The sequence below is a fragment of the Micrasema longulum genome, unplaced genomic scaffold, assembly GCF_059751315.1.
Source record: "Micrasema longulum isolate JH-2025_06_02 unplaced genomic scaffold, ASM5975131v1 h1tg000559l, whole genome shotgun sequence".
Lineage (NCBI taxonomy): Eukaryota > Metazoa > Arthropoda > Insecta > Trichoptera > Brachycentridae > Micrasema > Micrasema longulum.
This window is the reverse complement of record NW_028277755.1, coordinates 287,936-308,594: the sequence shown is the minus strand read 5'-3', so window position 1 is coordinate 308,594 and position 20,659 is coordinate 287,936. Positions and strand designations below refer to the sequence as shown.

Here is a 20,659-nt window from a genome sequence, read left to right as displayed (position 1 = left end):
TTAAGGGAAATTGCAAGCGATATTACGATTTTTCAAAATACTTTTAACGCCGACATAAGAACCCTTGCTAAAGAACGTCACGGCTTCATGCGGGATTGATAGGCATTAACAAAGCCTATCGTTAGCTTATGACTGTTGGCGGGTTAAGGTGGCCACTTTGCACCCTGTGTAACTTTCAGCATTCTGCCCATGTTCGAACATCCATAATTCCTCAATTATTATATCTGTGAAAGTACATTCCTTAATCAAAACCGTTTTAAAAGACCTTGGGTCTTCCCATCAGTTTCACTTATACAAAAACGCCATGTTTTTTTTCTCAATAAACGAGTTACTCTTTGCAATTTTTCAGTTTCATACTTGATTTTAATTGAATTTAACTCTACTTCTGTTTTATTTGATTACTGTTGACTGTTTTGAATATTTTTATTCATTTTTGTTTTGTATTTTAGATTAATATTTTTGGGAAATTTTTATCTTTTAAAAAAATTATTCGTATATTTTACATATTATGGATGTTATCTAAACATTGTTCCATTAAAATGAAATATTTTTTTTGTTTATATGTTGGAATTGGCTCTACACTATTTAGCCATTTTACTGGAATAAACATTATTATTATTATTATTTATGTTTGTTTTGGTATTGAATAAAGGTTTTATTTGAAAAATAATCATAATATTAATATGGATATATTTTTCTGTACATATCGGCAATTTAGCAACTATCTCATTTCTATTCATCAACTGTTATATAATCACAGTCTACATTACGTAATGGGTTACATAACCCGTAAAGTAATGCTGACGACAATTGTCAAAACAAATAAATAAATATATTAGTTTTAGTTTTCCTTTAATTGTCGTTCAATAAAAAAATCATATGGTTATTTTGTATGATTTACTAACAAAAAACATTTAAGTTTGTATGTGAAAATTCTTGAAGGAAGTTCATTGTAATTTATTTTATTAATAAAAGACAAGTGATACGTTAATCCACGAATATCCAGTGACCGGTTTCATCGCTTTCGCGACATCTTCGAGACTGGTATCTTTATTAAGGAGTTCAATGAATTTATACAAAACAGAATTCGGGACGATGTTCCGCTTCTTACACTCTCGTGCTGGGATGCCATTCTCAGCTTAAGATTTATTTTTTTACTTGCATCGTAAATTTTACAAAGTAATCAATATAAACTGTGGCGGGCCGGATACGGAGCAAGTCCTTGGTGGTGCTCGCGGGCCGTAGTTTGGAGACCCTGGTATAAATAATCAATTGAACCAAACAGTTTAAATATACATACATACGTACAAATCGTATTCAGTGGGACATTGTCTATCTAGAATTAACAATACTTTGTTGTCGGATCTACTGTGCCAATAAAGTACATAGGCACAGTTAATAATAGCAGTTCAACAATGTTTTGAGTAAGTCCAAATGTTTACAGACTGGCTGGATTTCCTCCGTAGGGAGTTATTTTGATCTAAATTTTTGCAACAGAAGGGGAAAAACTAACATTTTTGAGAAGGGAATATGGAAGTCTTGCCATTTACATGGCTGATGACCTGTCATTGGCTGATTTAAGTGACCACTTTACCCACTGTGTAACCTTCACTATTCTGCCTATGTTAAAACATGAACGTTTCCTCAACACTTCTATCTGTTGACTTTTGTGAAGTGAAAGAGCTGAAACCTTTATCATGTGCGTGAGATTCATCCGGCTGAACCAATTCACCACTTCGCAAAAGTCAACAGATGGAAGAGTTGAGGAAATGTGGATGATAAGACATAGGCAGAATGATAAATGTTACACAGTGTGTAAAGTGGCCTCTTAAATCAGCCAGTTTGTCTAATTTGCCTAGACTTCCACATTACCTTCTCAAAAATGTTTTCCCTCTCTGTTGCAACAAATTTAGATTAATAGCAGTGTTTATTAGCAATAATTAATACTTGCCTTTTACCTTCAATATTTTTTTTTATTCAAGTGCGTATTTTTTTTTAACGAGAAATTCTCGAGTTTTTATTATTTACTCAAATAATTTAATTTTCAGACCATTTCTTAAAAGTCGTAAATAACTATTTCTAGATTGAGGGTCACAGAGGGGCTGGAAGAAGACAGGTGTCCTGGCTGCGAAATATACGAGACTGGACTGACCTCAGGACTGTGGAGCAGATTTTCCGGGCAGCACTGGACAGGGAGACTTTTGCCAGAGTGATTGCCAACGTTGGGGATACCTGACAGGGCACTAAGAGAAAAAGAAGAAAAATAGAAATCGAGTTGTGGTAGAGTGGGATTTGAACCTCGGACCTTTGGCCGTTGAGTCCGCAATACTACCACGGGGCCACAATCCGGTTTAAATACATACCTCAACGAATTCTAACAAAGACATAGAAAGCTATACATTTTTGTGCTTTATGATTCCATTCCTGATTTTTTATGGGGCCTCTATTGCAATGAGAAATAGACAAAGTTTTCTTAAATGAGGAAGTTCAGCCCTACAGGTAAATTGGATACATGAAATGTTTTCATACGCGCGATAAAAATTGGAGCATTTAATTGTATCGCAAAGTTTCTTGAAAATGTATGAAAAAAATATTTTAATCAAAACGATCTACTTTGAACGACGTCACTAGTTTATACGAGTTCAACGAATTATAAGAGAGTTGAGAGATTTCCGGTTTATGGTAAGTCAACGGACCAATCAGCAGAACTGACCGAGAAGAAGTGGAAGAGCAGTTGAGACGCCACACGCGGAGTAACTTCAGAAATACGAATCTTTAAGAAATCATAGTGCTGATGATCTTCTTCTTCTTTTACAAATCCGCTCCTAAGTGGAGCATGTTGACATCACCAGTTGTCTCCAGGAGACCCTATCGCCAGCTAGCATTTTTTCCTCTTCCCACGTCAATCCAGCGCCCCTTAATTCCGCCGAATAAAGTCTAAAGATCGTCATTGACGGCCTTCCAGGACGGCGTGAGCCCGCAGGTTTAAAGAAGAGGCAACTTTGGTTTAGGTTCTCCTGAGGCATGGGCAGCACGTGTCCAAGCCAGGTCCGCCAGGTTTACACATCTAGTAAATGTTATCACTGTAACTCTCCAAAAAAGAGACTTACTCTTGTGCTTGGAGAGTGACTAACACTGTTTTAGTTGTTTATTTATAAGAGTTTATATAATTTTAATTACGAGTACATGAAAAAGAAAAATAAAAACATAGGATATATAAAGAAAAAACGTAAAACAATAATACATTCATACTAATTAAAATTTAATGTTGTTTTTACACGAATTCAAAAAAATTCTTTAGATTAACTTTAAATTCATTTATTGATATATTATTATTAATAGTTATTAGTTCATTAGTAAGATTATTATAATTTTTTACACCTTTGAAGACAAAGCTATTTTGACCATGCCTTGTATGGAATTTAGGAATTTTAATATTATGTTGGTATCTGAGTGACTTATTTATTTCAAATTCTTTTATTTTTTCTTTTTTATATATTTGCATAACATAATTTAATTTATAAAGAGTGTCTACTGTATGAACCTTAAATAGACTTTCCGTATTGAATGTTGAGGGTTTCTTTAAAGTTACTTTAATAATTAATCTTTGTATCATTTTAGGAGGGTTTAATATATTGGCATATGCACCACCCCATCCTACAATACCATATTGTAACAAAGATTGTACAATTAAGTAACAAGCTATTTTTAAATAATTGATTTTTTTTATATTCCTTAATCTAATAAATATGTATATCCATTTTCTAATTCGTTTAACTAGTTCACTGATATGGTATTTCCATTTTAAGTTTTGGTCTATGTATTCACCAAGATATTTAATTTTATCTGTTGTGTCAAGTACTGAACATATATATCCCTTCAATTATTTGATCTGTTGATGTTTGTGAAGTTGAAGAGCTGAAACCTTTATTTATGCGAGTCGGATTCGTGTAATTGAATAATTTCACCTACATACTAGGCAACTAAACATACTTTATTTTTTGGCAATTGAACATACTTTAATTTTTTTTTAAATATTTAAATATTGGAATATTTTTCAACAAAAAATTCGATCCTTATCAAGGCCCTGGGCCCGTATTACAACGGGAATTTAACATTTACTGTCAATTTTTACCACAAAAAATCAAATTAAGTTTTCTGCATGAAAAATATAATATGTATGCATTTTTTTCTAAACATGTTCCATTATAGGTTACCAACGAAGATACTTTAAATATTCATACAAATATAAGAATTTTCGTACATAAATAACGATTTTACTTTATACCGTCTCGATAGGTACCTATGAAGATAGCGTTTGTAATCGCGGTCCTGGGCCCGCATTACAATGGGAATCCAATGGAGTTATCATTAATGATAAAGTTCAGTGCTACGGGAAATCGAAAAAAAAAGTACAAAAAACTTCATAAAAATGAACGTTAAAATGACTTCACAAGTTCTTCTAAATCAACCATTGATAGAGTGTTGTGATAGATTTCCGGTTTCCGGAAAGTCAACCCATCAGTCAGAACAATCCATCAAAGAGAACTAGTAACATCACGCGCGGAGTATTGAAAAAAATAGAATACTTTAAAAAACCGTTGCCATGATAACACGAAAACATATTCAAATACATGTTATCGACGAAGATATTAAAAAAATTTATACAAATATTCGCATTTTCGATTAATTATTTTATTTTATCACTAATTGAAGATCGATTGCTCTTTTAATTTCCTATTGTAATACGGGCCATGAAATCCGTAAAACCTTCGCGCGACCACAACCCGCGTTATTTCAAAATACTGTCATTAAAAATATTTATGTTTTCAATAATATTTTGAGTAAAAATGAACTTAAAAGTAAAACAAACAGTAATCCGTTAAACTTGTCAACACAAAATTTAAAAATACTTTTACGAGATCCACCTGGATGTTTTTGGCAGCTTCAAATGGGTACTCGTTTAAAGCCAACATGGATTGGAAATTCTTTGAATATTTTAAATAATAAAAAATATAACATATTTTCTCTAGCACTTCAAAAATATATGGAAATATGTCATACACGCGCCTTATGGGTTGTTTAATTAAAATGTGTCCGAGAGGATGAGGAACACAATTTTGCTGCTTTCAGGTAAGATCCTGTACCTACTCGCCCTTATTACCATATGTTCAATGAATTAGGTGAAATTCAAATTTATTATTCAATGAAACGTTATATGGAATGTGCGGATATCTTATACACGGGCGTATTTATAGCTTCCACATGAGGGGTGTTATAAAAAAAAATATACAAAAGGCTCGTTGGGAACCTATCTATGTCTAGGCGAATAAAGAATACAGTTTTGCGTCTGAAATAGAAACAGAACCTTGGGCAAGTATTTCCGACTCGATAGATGCCATCAGGAACAGTCCGGAATGAGACAATCGAGCTTCAACTTGACATTGGCGAAAGCATTAAACTTAATATGCAATTCCATTTAAAATGTTTAAAAAAAAAGAAATTGTCTGGAGATAAGTCCGCCTCGCTGTCTAGTGGTTGGCACGTCCGTTTACCATTCTTGAGGTCCTGTGTTCGATTCCTAGCAGGATGAACGTGAAATATTGAATGTAAAATGTTGCTTCTTTTTTGGTGTGGTATTTCGTTTCGTTTTTTTGTTTCTGTACTTTTGCTGTATTATGTATTTCTTTTTGTTGACATGTTGTAACTCTTTTATTATATTGAAAAAAAAAAATAATAAAAAAAAAATAAAGTTGATCAAACTACAATTTTTCATTGTTCATTATCTGGCTCATGAAACGTAAGACTGATCACCTTACCTTCTTGTGCATTTGGTTTACATGTGCAGTGCCCTATACATTACTAGGTGCTGAAAGGGAATGATGATCATGGACACCTAGTTTCTCATTAATCTTTGTTTTTTAAGTATCTCGATTGGTAAAGGTCTAAAATTCAAAATAGGTGCCAGTTGGGTTTTCAAAATTCATTATATCTAGCAGAAACTGGAGTTTTTGATGAGGAGAATTTGACGGGGGAGGTTTTAACCCCCTAACTCCCCCCCCCCCTTTATAAAAGTCCTTGAGTCCTTACACCTAAAAAGATGGAAATTTTTTATTCGGTTTATTCCGTCATAATATTATTTGTAGAATAGAAGTTATTTAAATGTTCATAATTTCACTTTGATAATCATTTCAGCATATTCATTATTTTGTATTTCAAACTGTAAACCCGTTTATTTATTTTTACACAATGACAGTTCATAAGCCCTGTAAATGCCTAGACTTCCATATTCCCTTATTTAAGGTATTATCCATCCCTGTTGTAATTTGTTAATTTAATTAATGCTTTTTAGTTCATTGCGTATTCTAATTATTTATTTATTTTAATGAACTCGTAAAGGTTAACAATAAAAACGTCTAATTTTGGACGTTTTAAAGTGACTTTTATCTTATTTATGTTTCGGTTTCAGCCGAAACTAGAATAGAAGCCGAAATTAGGTTCGGTTGAAAATCTTGTTTCGGTCAGTCACTACGAGATGCGTCATAAACATTATAATATCGATGTGAGCTGCGTAAACTATCGTATGTTGAATACAAAAACTTTTCAGGAGAGGTGATTAAAGACTGAAAAATTAGCTGTAAATTCAATTTCGTTTAAATCATATGACTTAAGAAAGTTACGTCTATAATCAGCTCATTTAAATGACTTATCGGCTGTTCTGAAAACCTGATGTTTTCAATATACGATTGTTTACGTACCTGCCACCGATATGTCCTTCCAGGGAAATGAGTAGATGAAATTAACTTTTTTAATTAAAGTTTGTTAATGAATATTCAGTGGAAGTTCATTATAATTTATTATCGAAAAAAAAGACGTGTGATACTAAATCCGCAATATGGACCAACCAGTGACATTTTTTTCGACTAGTACCGAAGATGTCCAATATTATTATTTCTTAATTTACCCAAATATTTCAATTATCGACCATATTCTTTTAGTTGTAAAAAGTCGGGTAAGAAAATGGGAAACAAGTCGTAGTAGAGCAGTATTCGGACCTTGAATTTTCTGATCCGGAGTCCGCGACACTACCCTATTTGAGGATTTAAGTATCACTCGTCTTTCGCTTTTTTAAATATTTGACGTCGACGTTGTTGGGGAATCGAACCCAGAAACTTATATATTGTTGCGAGAAGCGGAAACTATTACACAATAAAAACATTGATTTACACTTACCTATATGTCATTCGATTTTTTTTCAGTTTAAAAACTATTTTTTTACGATATTTCAATAGAGATAGAGAACTTTCTTGAATGGAAAAATGAAAGTCGCTTTCACACATTTAGAGGGATTATGATCTGTTTTAGATAATATTTTTTATTATTAAATGTCATTGGCTGGTTTAAGTAGCCACTTTACACATTGTGTAACACTCACCATTCTACTTATGTTTAAACATCAGTATTTCCTCAACTCTATCATCTGTTGACTTTTATGAAGTAAAATAACTAAAACCAATTTTGAAGTGGGTGAGGTTCCTCTGGCTGACTTATTTAACCTACTAGGCAACGCCTTAAAACACTATTTTAATTTTTATACTTCTAATTTCAGTTGTTAGTTTTATTAACAAAGGGAAGAAATCCAGCCTGCCTACAGTCTACAAACATTTGGACATAATCAAAACATTGAAAATAATAATATTTTACACTTAATAAGGTGTCAAACTTTGTCGGGGCTTTTAAGACAAAGATGCTTTTATAAAACGACGCTACATAATTCACAGGCTTTATGCCCTAGCTTTTACAGCACTAACCGATTTAAATTATTACACACATTACGTAACATTCACCATTCTGCGTTTGTTTTTACATTCACAGTTTCCTCTCAAAAATATGCCTCCGATATCTAATGAGATAGAAACCTACATATACAGGTGTTCTTTAAACCCTGTCACATCCGAAACCACAATGATCAGTATGGGCAAGAAGACAACTTAGCATATTTAAAAATATATTTAGAACAAATAATGTTTTTTAAATAAAATATTTTAAAAAACAATTATATTTAAGAGGGGATCTCGGCGCAGTATCGGATTCCTCCCTCCCTATTCTCGTTTCTCCCCTGCAGAAGTAAGCAACTATTTGCTTTTTTTGATGTTTTAAAAAAATATTTTAATGCGCCAATATGTCTTCTTGCTCATACTGATCATCGTGGTTTCGGATGTGACAGGGTTTAATGAACACCCTGTATAAAATTTGTTTACGATCAAATGTATTTTATGTTAAAAATAAATTTGTAATTGAATATCACATTAGAGTCACATTGAACGAATGTTCAGGAAACAAGATTGTGTGATGTAACGATTTTCAAAACATAATATTTTAACCAAATGAGATAATTTTAAACTAAAAAGAATTTTCAGCGTAATAAATTGATTCTTTTTATAATAATAGTACAAAAAAATAGTATATCTGGGACTACTGAGTTTTTTTAATGAAAAAAGTGAACATCCGATTTTTGTTTCAACTAAAAAAGCGATAATTTCTGCATTTTTAACTCGAAAACGACAAAAAATGTACAGATATTATTCCATTGATGGGCTGGGCTGACTTAACAGCAAAACTGCATTTTTTTTTCATTTTACGATTCGTGACAAAATGTTTCTTGTGTACGCCTACATCGATGGTATTAACCACGTATTAACAGTAAACTTACAACTCAAAACATAAATAAACGACTTATTTTATTAAAAACAATAAGTGTTCGCTTTGTGTCATACTTTCATCCATCGACATTCGCATCGTAGATCCTTGTAGCCGTTCTTTCACTGTCCATTCCGCTCCACATGTCCAAACCAACGCAGCACCCCTTTCATGGTTTTGTCGATAATGCTCGATAAATTATCACAGTTCACCACTATGAAATTTGCGTTTCTACTAAATCTGCACTTTTGTATTGTACTTATATACAGTCACACACAATATTTTTGTGTGTGTTGATTGCGTATTATTTATACTTACGTCGTCAATACACACAAGAATTTGACTTGTTTATATTATCGTCTATTTAATTCTGAACTATAATAAATGCCAATTTTACAAAATGCAATAGTAAAAAATTACAGAATACGAATCTCAGTGAAATTCCCCTCCTGTCTGTATAATTTTAAATGCCAAATATGCGGTAGTTTTTAAATTATTAAATCATTTCCGTTTATCCTAAACCCCTAACACAAAAAAAGGCAACTTTGAATGAGAAACTTCAGTGTTTTTAAAAAAAAAATTATGAACTATTAAACTAGGTCAAATTTTTTTTTCAGTTTTTTTATATCGTGTTGTCAGCGATATGATTTTGTAAAAATGTGTATTTCCGAAATAACTTCGCGCGTGCCGCCAGAAGTTCTCTTCCGCTTATTCTCGATCAGTTTTGCCCATTGGTCCATTGCCGGCAAGCAAACCGGAAATGTTCCATAACTCTCTTATCATTGGTTGATTCATATGAACCAGTGACGTCGTTCAAAGTAATTCGTTTTTTTTTTTAAATTTCGTGCATTCTCAGGAAACTTTGTCGTACAATTAAATGCTCCAATTTTTACGGCGCGCAAGAAAACATACATTTTTTCAATTTCCCCGTAGGGCTAAAGATCCCCATTATTCACAGATGTTCTCGTTTTTAACAATTTTACAATAACATGGCGTTTACAATACTCTGGAATGTACTGTTGGTGAAGTCGAAAAAATCGCTCTCCTAGACATTTTATGTTTTGACGTTTAGGATAGTTCAGAATTGAATAGACGATATTTCTAAAGCAACTTTCTGATGATTGTCGTCCCATTTGAAGGAGTTCACACCACTGTAAAAATCCACAAGACACGATAGAATAACATAAGGCAGATTGATATTTATTGAACCAAATACAACGGAAAAGCCTCGGTTTTCCAAAGTGATTCTGAACAAGCTAGAGGCATCCTGCATATGCAGAATGGGCATTGGGCACTGCTGTAATGGTTCTCACCTATTGTAATGGGTTTCTGCCATGTGCGAATGTCAGCTTGAGGAGGAAGATTTAAACCACTTTTTTTTATGTCCCATAAGTGATTGTTATCCTGAGATCGAATCCGACCACTCCGATATCAAAATCCCATTCCCTATTCATATTTTAACCCAACAAAAATGTATTCAAAATTTTATGTAAATATCTAACTATTAATGATATCGAGTTGTAAATCGATATGTATAGTGTATTTGACATTAAATACTAAAAAAACTAACTTGTTATCGTAGCTGCTCCAAATTAAACTTACTTTGTCCCCATTTAGATATTTTTGATACAAAATTTTGTTACTTAAAAAAAAATCATTTTAAACGCTAAAATGAAACCTTTGTCAGTGTATAATAAATTTTTGTACCTTTAATCATGTTCATGTTTTTATAATATCAAAATTTTGAATTGGTCAACTATATTATAAAAATCCCTGTTAAGTACTGATTTTACATTTTCTATACTGGCAACTCATTTAAAACTGTAAATGTCCCGTTCCTTTCCAAATCCTTCCTATTTCAAATTCTTGCTTCTCCTGTGAGCAACTCACATGTGAAATGTTGTCTCTCTAATAAATCGTTATCATATACTGCGTCAGCATATTTCGTACAAAGTGAAGTTTAGTGTTATATAAACAGCTAAATTATACAGTTCATCAACATCTACACGATACCGGTATCCGTTCTGCAGCAATAGTGAAGTGCTTTATGCAAGAAACAATCGGAAAAACTTTAAAAGTGAGTAATAATTTCCATACAGTCCACTAAACTCTAATTCCCTCCGTTATCAGTGCTCAATGGCTGAAAGGCATTGAACTGACCATAAAATCCCTCTTCTCAACTCTATTTCCTCATACCTTAACCTTTTTGCTCCTTTTTTTAAAATCTTGTCTCGTGTTACATTTTTTTTTACTGTCACATGTTCTCTCATTATATTCGTGAAAAAACTTCAACTGGATGTATGTACTATGTGTTTTTAATATAACAACTGTTGTTTTCCCTAAATAATAAATATATACATAAAAATATATATACATAAATATATACATATAAATCAGCATACATTTATAGAAGCCTAAGAAATATTTTGAATGCTCAACTTATGAGACAAATTTACTTTGCTTTTTGCCACAGCAAACTATCATATTGCAATTTACCTTAGGGAGGTTGCTCTCGTTCAATCCTTGAACCAGTAAAAGTAGCACAAAAATGGATCATGAAGATCATTCTCAAAAAACCCTTGAGGTATTCAACGGAAGATCTATTCGCTGAGATAACGATATTGGATGTAAGACAATTGTTTGTGAGGTGCCTACTAATTAAATTTTATGATAAATTAAGTGAGGTCAAAAGAACCCAACAAAATATAAACACTCGTTCAGCAACACAAATTAACTGTATTGTCCCATTTGTATCAACCACCTTTGGTAAAAAGCAATACAATGTAATTGCTCCAAATATATTTAATGATTTATTGCCAAATATAAAAGACTCAAAATGTAAAACAAATTTTAAAATAAAAATAACTGCACATATAAATAGTGTAGCGAGAGATTTTTTTGAAAAATATATATAAATCAATAAACGTAGTACTTTATATAATTGGTACACATATTATTTATATTTTTATGTATTTCATTGCTTTATATTTGTTTTATTATATACTATACTATATTATTTATGTTTAAGTAACATGTATTCTTGGCACATATATATATATATACTTTATATTTGTATAATGATGATTTTAAATTTCTTACATTTGATTAGCTAGGCATTTATAATTAAGTAGTTATAGTTTTTTTTTTTTAAATGTTATTGCTTTATTAGTATAGGACTACTTACGCTCAAAAGATAAAAAATCTCCATCTTAAAATAGGCTGTGCCATGTTCGATGAAAACTATTATAAACAGAGAACACTCCGTTTTCATTTTACATTAATTGGTTTTATATAGATTCCCTGTTATTAAGTATGTATTTTTTTTTTTTGCAATAAATTTATAAATAAATAAATATAAATAACTAAAACAAGTTCAAATTTATCAAAAACTCGATACTGGCCAGAACCAAAGTGAAAGAGCCAATAACTAATTAAGAAGAAGACATTTATTATATTACAATTGTTTGTATTTATAATTTCAGGCAAACGCAATAACTAGTACACCATGAGGCCGACTGATATTCTCCATTTCCGTGTGCGGGATTTTAACCCGAGAGTAGCCGCTGAATAAAATTGAAATAATACCATAAATGTCAAACCACCCTAATTTATACTCTGCCGTGTGGATTTGGACGATACACAAGAAATGGGCTTCAGGCTTCTTATTGCTTCACATCAAAATCACAAAGTAAATTTTGTATTGGTTAATATTTGTTTTTTTAAATAGTTTTATTGTGATTCAATCTAGAAGACTACTTTTTGAATATTGTTTGTTTCGTGTATAATCTGCTTGTTTAAGTTACTATTTGTATGTGATTACAGTTCATTCAAATATTTAATAAACTCTGATTATGCGTGCATGCAAAAAAGTTTTCATATAAATTATTAAAATGTGCGTGCTTATACAAACAAAAATTGTATATATACTACATTGACATGAGCTTATTAAACATTCAAACGCACTGTATGCGGCTCCTTGGTAAAATTATTAGGATTCATTATATCTGCTGTGCAAAGATTTAAAATAAGGCGAAAAATCGTAATGAAAATGTAAAGAAAATCTGTTAAATTACAGTAGAATAATTTAGCCATAGCTATTAATGTTTTTAAAAAAATAATTAAACAGGGGCCAGTTGTTTAACTGTCCATGCACTCTGCGGCAAGACGTGTTATAATCTATCTTACTATGTATTTGGCACTTGATTGGTTAAGTTTTTTTGTTATTATTTTTTCTTCAATATGGGTATAATTTATACGCTTATTGAAAGTCAATATATAAATAAATTAACAAAATAACACAAAGAGATAGTCAGGTTTCAATAAACAAGTACACATTCCAAAAATAATCAAATAAACTAACACAAATAAAACAAAACTATTAGTTCTATATACTGATATCTTCCATGTTCTCATTAAGTCCATAAAAGGCCTTTTTTAAAGTACTTTTTTAATGGAAAAATATCTAAAATAATAAGCGTTTTCATTACAATTTTACAACAATTCATTACATAGCCGATATAATGCATCTTTTTTGAAAGGTGAAAGTAGGTGTTTTCAAATCACGACAATAGATTTGTGTGAAATGATTTAAGTATCAGATAGATCCATGATGTGTGAATACACATATTGTGATGATCTCTAGTCTCTAGTCTCTCCTCTCTCCTATCTCCAGTCACAGCGTCCCGGTGCGGGGCTAGGGGTGCGCGGCGCGGGGGGCGCGCATGTGCAGCGCCCGCCAGATGTGGCCGCGGGAGGGGGGCGCGGGTGGCAGGGGTGCCACACCGCGGGAACAGTAAAGAAAAGGCGAGCTTGTATAATTTCCAAGTTGGTCTCTTGTTATTATTATTATTAGATAATATTACAGTTCGGTATTTACAGACATATACAGAGCGGGCCCCGGTGCGGGGGCGGGAACGGGGGCGGGGGACTAGATAATACTGGTGGCGGCCCCTCCCGCCCCCGACCCCTCCGCCTGGCGCAGCCGCTGGCCGAGGAAAATTACTGATTTTGCTAATTTTGTACACTGCGCGGTACTTACGTGCGAAAATAAATTAATGTTGGATATCTTTATACAAAATATGATTCGATATACAAGTACTTAATAAAATTAGTATTCATTAATAAATATAACGGTCCGCCCGTCGCGGGACGGACCGCGTCTCGTCGTTTAACATTAGTGACTTTTGGCTATCAAACGCGAATTTGATATAAACTTAGCGTATCTATCGTTTAAGGCTCGCTCACTTCGTCGGAGTCCTCCGGCACTGGCCGTCCCTTCACTTCACTCGCGGCACTGTCCTCTGTCCACTGTCCGGCGTCCGCTGTCCGCACCTCGCCGGCGCTAGTAGTGCGGGCCGGGCGCCAGCGGCAACCGGTCGGGCGCGCGCGTCGGTCTGTCGGGCGCGCGCGGCCGGCAGCGGCAGCCCGGCGAGCGCGTGCGCGCGTACGCGCCCGCGCACACCGCAGCCGCGGCGCGCAGGGGCCAATAGCAGCACAGGCACGGCAGCACCGCGGCCAGCGCCGCCAGGCAGCCCCAGCGCGAGCACCGCCGCCCGCCCGAGCACGAGCACGGCTCGTCCGCGCACGCCTCGCCGCCCGAGTCGCCGTCCCCGTCGCCCTCGTTGCAGCAGTGGTAGAACAGCGCCTTCACGCAGAACATGCACGACACGTAGTCTATAGCCGTCTCGGCGCTGCACAGGCACGACTCGCCGATCCAGCGCGACGGCAGCGTGGGCGGCCGCGCGCACTGCTCGCAGCCGCAGCGGCCGCAGCGCTTGCACATTATGGAGTCCGGCGGCTGCGGGCACGGGGGCCGCTCCGCGCGCTTGACGGGCGCGGCCACCGGCTGCGCGGTCACGGCGCCCCGCGGCTTCCCGGGCTCCGGGGGCCGCGCGGCGCGCGGGGGCGCGTCCACGTAGGTGTTGAGCCTGCGCTCCGCCGGCGGCCGAGGCCTCTCCAGGGACACGGGCGGGGCGGGTGCGGGCGCGGGTAGGGGCGCGGGCGGCGGGCGACCCACGGCGCGATGTACGCGCGCGGGTGCCCCGCCCTGCGCGGGCTTGGCGGGCCTGGGGGGCGCCGCCGAGCCCTGCTGCTCCATGCTACCTGCCTCCTCCTGCTAACGGACTCCCGGCAGCACCCCTGTTCCTTCCTGATCCTTCATTATCGCCGACTTCTGAAAATAAAAGATAAAATACGTAAGTCAATAGCCAAATAAGTTAAGTCCGTACAAATGAAATTATACAATAATATTATTTATCGCGCTGCATCATGTTTAACAAAACTTTCGTTAACATCGTAAAAATTACTTTCTTTGAATAAACAGTTGTAATCCCCTGGCTAGAGACACGCTTAGCTGGGTCGAGAAGATACCGATGCCCCCCACCTCCCGGACCCCTTCCCCTACGCATCCCTAGAGCGATGTAAGATACTCGACTGAAGTGCGGAGCTATTGTAAACCTTTTAGCGACAAAAGCTTTGATAAAGCATATTCCAACGTAAAATATCAATAAGTAGTACCGAGAAAGGTTCCTACCCTCGCAAGTGCATTGTGCGGAATCCTATTCACAAACAAAAGCATATGAACTAGTCTCACGACGTGCATTGATTGAGTTGATGTTGAATTGAAAAACCTTAGGAAACCAGTTATATAAAATCTTGAACGATACGACGACTTTACAACATGAAAGTACAAATTTAATTATGAAAAAAAATTAAGTTAAGGACGCTTAGATAATATCACGGTCACTAAAAATATTCATATACATTGTTTGCGATGTCAAACACAAAAAAATAAACTTAAATAAGTAATATATATATATCGTATATGTGAAACATTTAACAAAAATTTTAATAGTCTTGATATATTTAACACTCCATACAATATGTACAGAACAGAATTAATGGGCTTGATTCATGCTCTTCATTCATAATTCATTAAATCATTCAATCAAATGCAATTTTCCACTCTTACTTTCCTTCAATCATCCTTTACCACTCCTTATCAATTTCCTTCTTTTCCTTTCCACTATCTCCTTGTTTTGTCCACATTTATCTTATTTTAATATTTAGTATTTATTATTTTTATAGTTTAAACTTTAAGCCGTCGTCACTTTATTACAGTATTATTTAGTGAATACATATAATTGGATGGCAGGCCCTACTATGTATACATTTTATATAGTTTTTTTTTTAAATATCAATTTAACCTGTACATCTGTTTGTATTCGAAATAAATAAAATAAAATAAATAAATAAAATATATTCTGTTTTTTCGAGAGCCTAGCGATTTAAATTTCGTGTGAGTCCATATGAAATACACAACTCGACAAATCTCTTTTTTTTTTAAGTAATGACGTTAACGGAATTTAATTATAATCTTCTGGTTAACAGATTTGTACATGTTGTGTTATTACACATATAATTGATGAAAAATATCTAAACATAACAAATTGTGATTATTATACCAATGTCGTATGTATCTTTTATTGTTTTAAATGTCATATTTTGCTAATACCTAAATTATATAATTATTTTTAAAAATTAAACCTCTATCATTTTGATCGTTTCTCTTTGTAAAGGAAAAATAAGAAACCTGCTGACAAGCCGGTTTCGGGTTTAGTGGGTTTCATTATTTTTCTTTTTATATTTTTGTGTACATGTTTTTACCTTCTTTAATAAAAATATATAAAATAAAAAAAAGACATCTTTAGTTAGTACATACAGTTAATAAAAACCAATAGTGATTAGATTGTAGCTAAACGTATAACTTATAAGTTAATAAAAATCAAACGTTCGTATGGATTTATATCGAGGCTTTTAAATTTTCTATTATAGATTGGATAAATGTACAGATAAATAAATATCGAATTTCTTATGGACTTCATTTTACTATAAATTAATTATTCAAATAATCGAATATTTTATTATTTTCAACGGTTTACAAACAATAAATATATAAGACATTGGCATAATTAAAAAAAAAAAATATTTTTTATTTTTAAATATATATTATAAAGTAATGCCTAGTAGGAGAAGACCCGTGGTAAGGCAAACTAACATATATGTTTATTTATATATCTCCATATACATACACACGTACATACACACAAATACATGCATATATACATACACATATGTATACATACACACACCCACATAAATATTCATACATGCATACACAAGATTCACAAACAGGGATGGAGAATACTTTAAATAAGAAGTCTAGGGCCTATGACCTGTCATTGGCTGGTTTAAGTGACCACTTTACACACTGTGTAACATTCACCATTTTGACTGTATTTAAACATCCATATTTCTTCAATTGTTCCATTTGTGGTTTTAGTGAAGTTAAAGAGCTGAAACCTTTATTATAATGCCTATACCTTCATATTTCCTTCTTTAAGGGTTTTATTCTCCATAAATGTTGTAATTTGTTAATCTTAATGACTCCTGAGGGGGTGAAATCTAGTCTTTTGTCTACAAACATTTGGACAAACTCAAATATTGTAATTGTTAAGTTTGTTGGTTAAGATATTTCATAATTTATATGTACATATGTGAACTCAAAGAATGTACAAATAAGATTTAAGAAGTATTTTTTCTCTTTTTTTTAAATGAACAAGCTTAAATCACAACAAACAAACCATCACACCATTTCCACGTAGGGGTAGGCAGAGAGGATAACACACGCCTATCACTCTGTCTTTGCACAGACCTCGCTTCATCTTCATCTTCGTTCCATATCTTTCTCGTTCTTCCTCGTTTATTGCATCCATCCACATTTTTGGCCAATCTTTAGCCGTCTATTCGTCCTACATGTCCAAACCAGCGCAGAACTCCTTTCATTTTGTCGATACTGCTTCTCAGCCTTACACAATACACGGATCACGTCATTTTGTGCAGCTCTCATACCCACATAGTTTTACCACACAATCGCCTAGATCGCATTTCCCATCTTTTCACACTTGTTTTTCCAAGTTTGTTTATTTATCGTTTATTTTAAATCTTCTAGTTACAAAAAATAAATACTTTGGCGGACTTATTGCTAAAATCAATATCTTCCAGCCAACCAAAAAAACAGACTGGTCAAAAGAAGAGTTGGTCAAAAATTTGTACGAAAATATATATCGAAAGATATATACATGAAAAAAAAACCTAATGAGGAAATTAAATACAAAAAATGTTTTCTTGCGCGCAGTAAAAATAAGAGCATTAAATTGTGCTGTTAAGCTTCTTGGAAATGAACGGAAAAAATAATAAAACGCACTACTTAGAACGACGTCACTGGTTCATATGAACGAACCGATTATATGAAAGCCATGAAGGATATACGGTTTGCATACTGTAATCCAGTGGTCGGCAAACCGCGGCTCTTTGACCACTCGACTACAGCTCACAGACTGCAAGCGATGTAAACTTTTCGTTTGATTTATTTCGTCTAAGGAACTTTTAGGATTACTGCCTTTTGGATAATTGAGGATATTGTAAATACTGTCATTAAATGCACCGAGAAACATTATATTTATCTCGATAAAATTATTTATATTTCAATAGATAGGGCTTGAAGTATGGCAGGAGTGAGAAAATGTTTTTTTATAGTTTGAAACCAAAAACAAATCACTTTACTATTGCATCATTCATCAAGAAGCGATTTGTGAGCAAGCTTTTTCAGAAGAAATTTGCAATGTTATGGAATTCGTGCTTAAGATCATCAACACAATTGTAGCTGAAGCTTTTTATCATCACCAATTTAAATATTTAGTTAAATTAAAGGGTGAAAACTCATATTTTCTGCTGCGTTGTACGTTGGGTTAAAGGGGAAACGTTTGAAAACAAAATTAAATTGGCTCTTAAGATAAATCTTATTTGTTGTACTGCTGACATAAAGGCGTCTGTCAGTTACAATGTTTATAAGAAGAAGGCGAGCAAGTGGATAAGGGGTAGATCTTTTTACATCCTGTAAATTATTTTCATGACTAAAAATTGTATTGCTTTTAATTGACAAATATCTCCTTATTGTTTGTATTTATATTTACTTTTTATGTTTATTAATTTACATTTGTTTTATTTTTCTTATTATTACTAGTATTTACACGTGTGTTTATTTTATTTTCATTATAAATGCTATATTCTCTAATTTATATTTGTTCTTCAATTCTTTATTATTATCGGTATATTTTCAAGTTTATATTTTACTTCAATTTTTATTATTATCGGTGTGTTTTCCAATTTATTCTAATGATTAATTTCTTAATTACTAATGCTATATTTTATGATTTGTATGTATGCTTTATTTTTTATTATTATTGGTATGTTTTCTAATTTATAATAATTATGTCTCATTTCTTAACTATTATTGTTATATTTTCTAATTTATATTTATGATTCAATTTTTATTATTATTTTCTGCGTGTTTTCTAATTTATATTTATAATGATTTTTTAATTTTATAATAATTCTTTGAAATGATTGAGCATCATTTAATGAAATAAAAAAAACACATGTAAAAAAGAAGGTCCATCCTAAACACAGGAATTTTCTACCTAAAAAAAAGAAACTCTGTATATTTTAAAACTTTGAAATACATAAATAAATAGATATTTGGCTCTTTTGACTAACGGGTTTGCCGACCACTGAAGTAAACGAACCAATCGGAAGAACTGACAGAGAAATACCTCTGACGTCACACAGCGACGTTATTTCAGAATACAAAACTTTAAAAAATCATAGCGCTGATGGTACGATTTGTAAAAATAAAATAAATTTTGGATTAGTTTAATTGTCTATTAACAAATAAAAAAAGACACTGAACTTCCTCATTGATAAAAAATAACAGCTGTTTTTTAATGGGGCTTGCACATATGAACTTATATAAAAATACATTATGTTATACGTATCAAAGGATGAGGAATGTGGAATCAGATAATGCGATTGGAAGGAGAGAGAAAGAGGAACCAAGGAAAAAAAAGGAGTAAAAGATACATTTAAAAGAACAATAAAATACAGGGAGGTCAGGATTCTAAGAATATATAGTAATATTCAGGTGGCTAGGAAGATGCATTTTTTATATAAAGAGGTAGCTCAGTCCAAAGTCTAACACCTTGAATATAAAATAAATAGCTGAAAAATTATGTGATATGTCAAGTAATCGAAAGTGTTCTCTCCCGAGAAGAGCGAAGCAAAATAACAGTATGTACAATTACACCTAACAATAATTGCCTACACGTTATTTAAAGTTGACCCTATTAACATAGGGGACATTTTGATTATATATTATATTATATTATATCCGCAAGGGTGGATTCATTACCTTTATGCATTGTTTAAATTGTGGTGGATAAATAATCAGTAATAACTATGTACGATAGATGTACAAATGTTGAGATCCGTACATTGTGTGAGGCTGAGATAAGCACTGTCGACAAAATCAAGAAAGGAGCTCTGCGCTGGTTTGGACATGCAGAGCGAATGAACAGCGAAAGAACGGCTAAAAATATTTACGATGAGAATGTTGATGGATAGAGAAGAAAGAAAACGAGAAAGACCGCGAAAGACATGCCAATACCAAATCCAACAAATACTTGATCATCTTAAAAGTCGGAATAATCGGCGCGCGTGCATGAGAAGATGTATGAATGTAGATAGTGATATGGCGTTCTATCATCTCTGCCTACCCTTACGGGAAAACGGAAACGTATTTAAAAATAGGTTTATAGACGCAAACCAATTTGTTACTGATTGTTATTTTTCACTTATATCTATATAAATATTATTTGAATCACCTGTGCAGTCGAAAAATAATGCTGTATCATCCGCAAAAATAGTACACAGTGTATTCAGTCAATTTTGGGTAGCTCATTTATATAAATTATAAATAGTAGAGGTCCTAAAATACTACCTCGTGGTACACCCTTTTTCAGAATTTTCAAATTAGATTAAAATGTTTCTTAAATACAAGATA

At 33.7% G+C, this 20,659-nt stretch overlaps 1 protein-coding gene across 3 annotated transcripts in view; it reads right to left on the bottom strand.

Moving 5' to 3' along the window:
* Nucleotides 1-13,509: 13,509 nt before the first annotated feature.
* Nucleotides 13,510-20,659, bottom strand: part of sty (sprouty signaling antagonist) — a 153,219-nt gene continuing 146,069 nt past the window's right edge. For all 3 annotated transcript variants that reach the window (XM_088228050.1, XM_088228048.1, XM_088228049.1), the window contains one exon: nt 13,510-14,872. In XM_088228050.1, the coding sequence (XP_088084176.1) occupies nt 14,042-14,797 (756 nt within the window). In that variant the 5' untranslated portion in view covers nt 14,798-14,872 and the 3' untranslated portion in view covers nt 13,510-14,041. The remainder of the gene's footprint in view (nt 14,873-20,659) is intronic.